At 39.2% G+C, this 6914-nt stretch overlaps 1 protein-coding gene across 2 annotated transcripts; it reads left to right on the forward strand.

Annotated features, from left to right (window-relative positions):
• Positions 1-214: 214 nt before the first annotated feature.
• Positions 215-5493, forward strand: LOC141764829 (uncharacterized). Of its 2 annotated transcripts, none has more exons than XM_074630452.1 (4): positions 215-370; positions 3036-3516; positions 4079-4215; positions 4553-5493. In XM_074630452.1, exons 2-4 carry the CDS (start codon positions 3044-3046, stop codon positions 4726-4728), a joined length of 786 nt encoding a protein of 261 aa, XP_074486553.1. In that variant the 5' UTR covers positions 215-370; positions 3036-3043; the 3' UTR covers positions 4729-5493. The 2 variants fall into 2 exon arrangements, with proteins under 2 accessions (XP_074486553.1, XP_074486552.1); XM_074630451.1 differs by lacking the exon at positions 215-370 and adding an exon at positions 761-923.
• Positions 5494-6914: the final 1421 nt, after the last annotated feature.

Here is a 6914-nt window from a genome sequence, read left to right on the forward strand (position 1 = left end):
CCTAGCTATGATTTTGCGCAAATAAGAGCTAATACATGGATCTATCATAATGCAAATTATTTCCTTGTGGCAGTACAGGGCCCAAGAGCTAATACATGGAGCAAAGAAGTGACTTTATGCCGCAAGAGGTCACTGTTTGATCATTAACGTCCCTGAATACAAACAAACAAACAAACAGATTAATCTTTTAGGGCTACAGGAGTTGGTGTTTCATACTCAGACTATACAGACTATAGCTTTCATTTCAAACATTTTAAACTGTTTATAAAAACCTGACTTTCCGGGTGATACCTACCGACTTCGCTTCCGGTTCGTCCCATTAGTGTGGACCATCTGGCAGGTGTGCTGCGTGCCTCAGGCTACAGGACAGGTAAGAAGAGGTAGCTGGCTAAAGTTAGGAATTAGAGTTAAATTATGGGATTTATTTTACATTTAACACTTTTACTGTGAGTTTCCCTGAGCAGTAGTTTGTTGACTGGATTGTTTTCTTTTCCTGATGGTAAACACATAAAGCTAACTGACAAACAGTAACGGTTAGTCAGTAACGGTTAGACAGTAACGGTCAAACAGTAACGGTTAGTCAGTAACGGTTAGACAGTAACGGTCAAACAGTAACGGTTAGTCAGTAACGGTCAAACAGTAACGGTTAGTCAGTAACGGTCAGACAGTAACGGTTAGTCAGTAACGGTTAGAAAGTAACGGTTAATCCCAACGGTCAGTTAGCTAATGAGCTAATGTTTGCTAGCCTGTAGCAGCTAGTTAGCTACAGGCTAGCTGTCAGCTAGCTCAGAGCTAAAGTAGCTTAACTTAGTTTGTCTTCATGGTGCTGGGGATGAGTACTACTGAAAGATAAGCTATTATTATTATGATTAACTCTAATCTTAATTTACCAAACATGAAGTTTAGGGAGAAAACGTCACAGAGTGAGTTTGATTGCTTATTAACTTTAGTATCAAACAGTTGGTGCATCAAGGCAGGACCAGATAGTGAAAAAAGACTAAAGATCATATCAGTAACTTTTAGAAAAGGTTAATTTAGGGGGATTAAATAGTCATACTAGGCTTCAGGGTCAGCTTCACAATTAAGTCAATTTATCATCATAAATGTGCCAATATATCAGATGCTAATTCACTCTAAAAGTACATTTGTGTACCAGACTTAATTTTATAAATAGAGGTAGCTAAGTTGCAAAACTTGTAAAAATGTTGGACACAGTAATATACTCTCAGTATGAAGGGAAGGATATTTACTGATATCCTCAATGACCACTAGAGAATTGATACAAATGATCAATAATCCCTCAAAAATGCCACATTAAGACACCAAGACCTTGAGGAACACGATAGAAAAAGCCATGCTGGGATTTGGTATCAAAAAGTTTTGACATTTTGAGATTTCTGCAAGAATTGCATTTTTCGGCGATTAGTTGGAGAGCACTTCTGTTCTGGAAATTGCTCAGAAACCCCCTTATTGTCACTCTACCTAGGAAAGCCATCCATCCTCTGAAGGCTCTACGTCTCTAGTTTGTGGCTGTAAAGTTTCATGAGGCTGTGATTATCCTAGAGGTCACCTCAGGTCATTTTATACAGCGAGGTCAGATTTTTAAAAAAATTGTTCCAATACAATAAAATAGCTACTATGGGGACTAACATCATCACACGATACAACAATTGAGCTCATTGGAGCCACACAAGTCTCAGCTTTACAGTGATTGGCAATTTATGTAAGTCTAAGACTGTTTAGGGACCCCAGTATGCAGAAATATTCAAACACATCGTTTTTAGAATAGGCACAAATAACACATTTATACTGCATTAAAATAACTGCATGGTCTTTGCCCAAAACTGCATGTGATTATTATAAAGTGGGCATGTCTGTAAAGGAGAGACAAATGGGTACCAATAGAACCCATTTTCAGTCACATGTCTTGAGGTCAGAGGTCAAGGGACCCCTTTGAAAATGGCCATGCCAGTTTTTCCTCGTCAAAATTTAGCACAACTTTGGAGCGTTTCTTATCGTCCCTCGCGGCAAATTCCAATGGATTCCTTAGGTTTTCTAGTTTCATATGATATCTGTAACTTCACTCTAGCTCTAAAATTAAACCTACTACAGCCTCTGAAAGACAGTAAAGTCGGTTGGGATTGCCTGCAATCCTGCGGGGTTTCAGAGGGTTGATAAGATAATGACACCATAGGTTTATGTTATGGCTATCAGTTTTAATTATTTCAGTTTCGTTTCGAAGAGTTCTTTGTTCCACTGTTGCCATGGAGATGCTATGAGATTGCTGAATACTAACATTGACTCAGAATTCAAATTATTTAAACTGTTGGATGTATTCTTCCCTACTTTTTATTTTATCAACAAACCACATATTTTCTAGTGCAGTTGCTCATCTTGGAGAATTTCATGCTCATCCAATCCTTCGGAGTACTCTAACTGCAAGTCATCAAACATTCATGTCATTCATGTCTATGTAGAAAATGAAAGATGCCCCAACATTAATACTCCCGCTTTGCCACTCTATTGACAAGTTTTTCAAGGGCATATTTTGGATAAATTTGGATGTATATGTAAAGAAATTCAAATTGCACACTAGTACATTTTAATAATAATAATAATATATTAGATTTATATAGCGCTTTTTAGTGATCTCAAAGACGCTTAAAATTAAAATTATTATTTTGCAACAGATTTTAAATATAAATATGTAACTTCATATATAAATATAAAGTTACATGTACTGGTTTTATTATTTGTATATTATTTTTGACAGGTACATGAAAAATGATCAATAATGATGTGCAAAGGGGCCTAGGTCAGAGGATCACCAAAGTCATCTTCTGGTTACCATAAATGTACCAAATGTCATGACAATACATCCACTAGTTACTAAATATAATATTTTCACGAATATATAAAATAATTGATATGTACATTTTCTGTATACGTTTATTTCTGTTAGATTTTTGATTATTATCAAGTTGTTTTCTTTCATTCTTTGCACTTACATCAAACCCTCTGACTCTATATTACAGGTGACGTGATGCCTCAGAATGGTTTGAGCTATGAGGGCAGAAGAGGATGGACGCATCACAGCACCTGTAAAGCCAACGATCAGGTCCCGGGCACTGGTTTGGTTAATGGAGCCGTTGCTCACAATGGCTGGCCAGCTGCTGCCACTAGAACCAGTGAGAGCACACCAGCTGGCACACCGAATGGTACCAAACCGCAATGCATGGTTAATGGTTATATTAACCATGGGTACAAGGGCAAGAGCACGAAAGCAGCGCCCCAAAGGACACGCAGGAAACATGGGAGCACGATTTCAGATGTCACTGATGCCTCAGCAGCTGGCGGGGTCCGCAGCGCAGGCACTCCAGGTGGTGTCTCAGTGAATGGGGCCGCCAGTCTAGACACTGTTGCTCCGCCGTGTAAATCTGAACAAATGGCACCACGGCACAACCTGTCAGCAGCAGCAAAGAACAAGAGAAGGGAGAAATTCAGACGCAAGAAGAGGTGCGCCACCTACCTTTGAATAAATCATTCATTCATGCAGAGTTAGTTACTCACACCTGTCAGTTCAATCTCCCCTGTATGTAAGCTGTCACAAGGCGGGTGTAGACAATTGCATTGGTTTAAATGGAAATGTTTCTGCTCCGTCAGACAGGCGACTACAAAAATGTATTATACAGGATGTGAAAAATGCAACTCCAGAGTGTTTTTGGTGGATTTCTACTGTCTTAAGGGAACAGTGTTGCCGCACATAACCTCCTGTATAACCACAAATTGTTGTGTATACACTTCGGTTATTGTTTGGATTACGCAAACTGTTTTCAGTCTCTATGCCAAGCTAAGGTAACCAGCTGCAGCCAATGAACAGATATGACAGTGGTATCAGTCTTTTCATCTAACTCACGGCAGGAAGGCAAATAAACTACTCTTGTAAAAGCGACCACAGCGTCAGATAATCAAAAATAGTATATGTATATGGAAAAGTAAAAAGAAGTATATAGAAATTTGCCTGATTGTGGAATGTTTAAGTTAGTTTCAGACCTATCAGTCTGCCAACTTTTTATAGAAACACTGAAGTCGTCTGTCCGGAGTACCCTACACTCCCACTGTTGCCGCCACCAGAGGAGGAAGACTGGGAAAGTGAGATCCAAGAGGTCAAACTGACTGACTGGGAAAAGATGTGTTTTGGCGTCGGCCCCTACGGTAAAGAAAAAATATTTCAATATTACAATTTGCCCCTCCACAGCACTGTATTGATACCATATGCTGGTGCCTGAAATACATACACTAGTTAGTATATATACTTGTTTTTTAAGTAATATGAATGAACAATAACCTATTTTGCAGTAAGGATAATTACAGTAGTGTTGTTACCACTGCGCTCAAATGAAGGAAACTAAAAATGTGTATAGCCAATTTCAGTTTTTTTCAAGGTTTATCTCACAACAAGCCATTTCTACTCAGGTTGAGGTTGGGTTTCAAAGCTGTTCTTAGGTTTCAGGTCAGGCCATGTTTTACTGGTATTCTGTCACTCCTCCAGGTCCAGAAGATGTGCTCCATTTCTCTTTGCGGGATTTGACGCTTAAGCAAAGGGACACCGTTGACCTGCCGGTGACAGCCAATTATAGCCCAGCCGTGCACCACCAACGCCGAGTCCGATGGTCCTGCTACAGCATTCCCTCCGAGCCAGACCAGTACGCAGACGCTGACGAGTAAGCCAGACGTATGCTGTTATGTTAGAGATTTGGTAGAAATCAATGTTCATGAGTTGTGCTGTGAATCTAGTTAGCCCCTATTGGCGTTGTGCAGATTTGGGGATTCTGGATAGTACCCTATGCTTAGAATATTTGTTTAGTCAGCATCTGTCTTATTTTCCTCATCCAAAACATTAGCGGAAGTTAAATTAAATGTAAAACTTACTCTAGGTTAGCATCTATGCAAAGCTTCAAAATCAAAGGGTCAAATAGATAGTAGGGTGGAGCCTAGGTTGCTTTCAGGTTGTTTTTTTATTGTAGGTTTGGTTTTATATTTTATATTCAGATTTTATATTGCAACATATTAATTTGTTAGTGATCTTAAAGAATGATTTTAGATAAACTACCATACTTTGCTGTTGTACCGCTTCAGTGACTGTTGTTATTGAAAATGGTCATGCATTTACTGTTCTTCTATTTAATATCTTCATCATTTTGCTAGTATACCAAAAAACTGAAATAATGGGTTTTATGTAAAGGTTTTTTATGTTTTAAAATGCCTGAAATGGGAACACTGTTGTCTTAATAAGTTGCTCTTTGGAGCTATCAATTCTATTGTTTATAAATTGCACGTTCACATCAAGTACATGAAGTATTTAAATTTGGGGGCAGCCAACCAAACCCAAGAAATTATGGTTTGTTAATGTACCAACAACAAATTGTTCTCTGCCCCTTTCAGACTTTCATTTTCATTTTTCACAACCACAATAAATCAAATTTTCTTCTACCTTGTGGCCAAACCGTGCATGTTTATCTCCTCTAGTCACCGCTGTAGTCAAAGTGGAGGTTCACCTGAGTAGCAGGGCTTTCCAGGAACAGTAGGTCCTCCTCTGTTCAGATCTCTCACTTCCATTTCACTGCATAAACCAACATCATGTTGCATAGTTTAAATCATACTGGTTTCATTTTATGGAGATTTTAGAATGTGATGACAGGTTTCGGCCACTAGATGGGAGTGTTGGCGTCAGATTGTGCTTTCTCTCAGTTATTCCACACACCTTTGGGAGTTCAGTGGGTTCATTCCCAAGGACTTGGGAGACACAAGCATTTACTTGCACACTGTTCAGACCCCATTTCCCCCCGGTGTTTCGTTCAGAATGCAACTAAAGATGGCATTGTTACTAAGCTGATTAATGTCATCTAATAGTGCTAAATCATTCATGTCCACAGACGCCATGTCAATAATAGATTGAGGTCATAATCTCTGGTGAAACCTACAGTCGTGCGCTCTGATGAGACTTTGTAGTTGAATTCTAAGTAGAGCTCTGGGGTTTTTTCTTTTTCTTCAAAAGTATACAGCATCAGACCGTTCACTATCAAAGACATGAAGTAGCTTTTGATGTTCCCCAGGCATCTATGTGAATTTTATTGTTGGTGTGCTGCAAGGGGCAAATGTGACTGGAGGAGTGGTGATGATAGGGGAAGATGATGTCGCACTTTTCTGTTTGCAGACACTTACGATGGGGATTGAAAGGTCACTGAGCACTTTGTGTTTAAATCCTGTTGAAATGTTCATAGGAGAACTGTTGGTAATGGTGTCAAGGGTGAATCCTGCCTCTCGATCAGTACATGCAGGGGAAGCCTTCAGCCCATCCACCCCTGAACGGGATAAGTAGTTTACAGAATGGATGGATGGTTTATCTCTGTCTTTAGTTTCCAGGAAGCTGACCCACGCTGAATGTCATTGTTAATTTACCCTACCGATGATCATTCTTTGCAAACTTGGCATGCCCTAAAGTGAAAATCCACTCCAAAGCGGAATTCATATATGCTATTTGTTTGATCTTAGACAGTTTACTAAATAACTGTGAGCATGAAGAACTCTCTCCCTAACCCAGAAACCAGAAAACCCAAAATCGTATTTGTCATGTCATCATGAGATTAAGTCTTGTAGCTGCTTCTTTGACGGGAAGTGATACACTGTTGCTGTTTTCACATCCGTGTGACCTATTTTGTTAAGAGCAAATGCTTTTCACTCATTTAAAGTTACCCTCAACACTAAGAATCTGTTCACGAAACCCATCTGTTATTCATTGTCATAGGAGCAGCTCACATACTCTCACATTTAGCTTTGTGAGAGGCTGCCTCACATTCACAAATCTTTACTAAAACAGAATCATTTGTTTTAAAAAAGTTGTCTTTAGGGTG

Source organism: Sebastes fasciatus, chromosome 3, assembly GCF_043250625.1.
Source record: "Sebastes fasciatus isolate fSebFas1 chromosome 3, fSebFas1.pri, whole genome shotgun sequence".
In the NCBI taxonomy this organism is placed as follows: Eukaryota; Metazoa; Chordata; class Actinopteri; order Perciformes; family Sebastidae; genus Sebastes; species Sebastes fasciatus.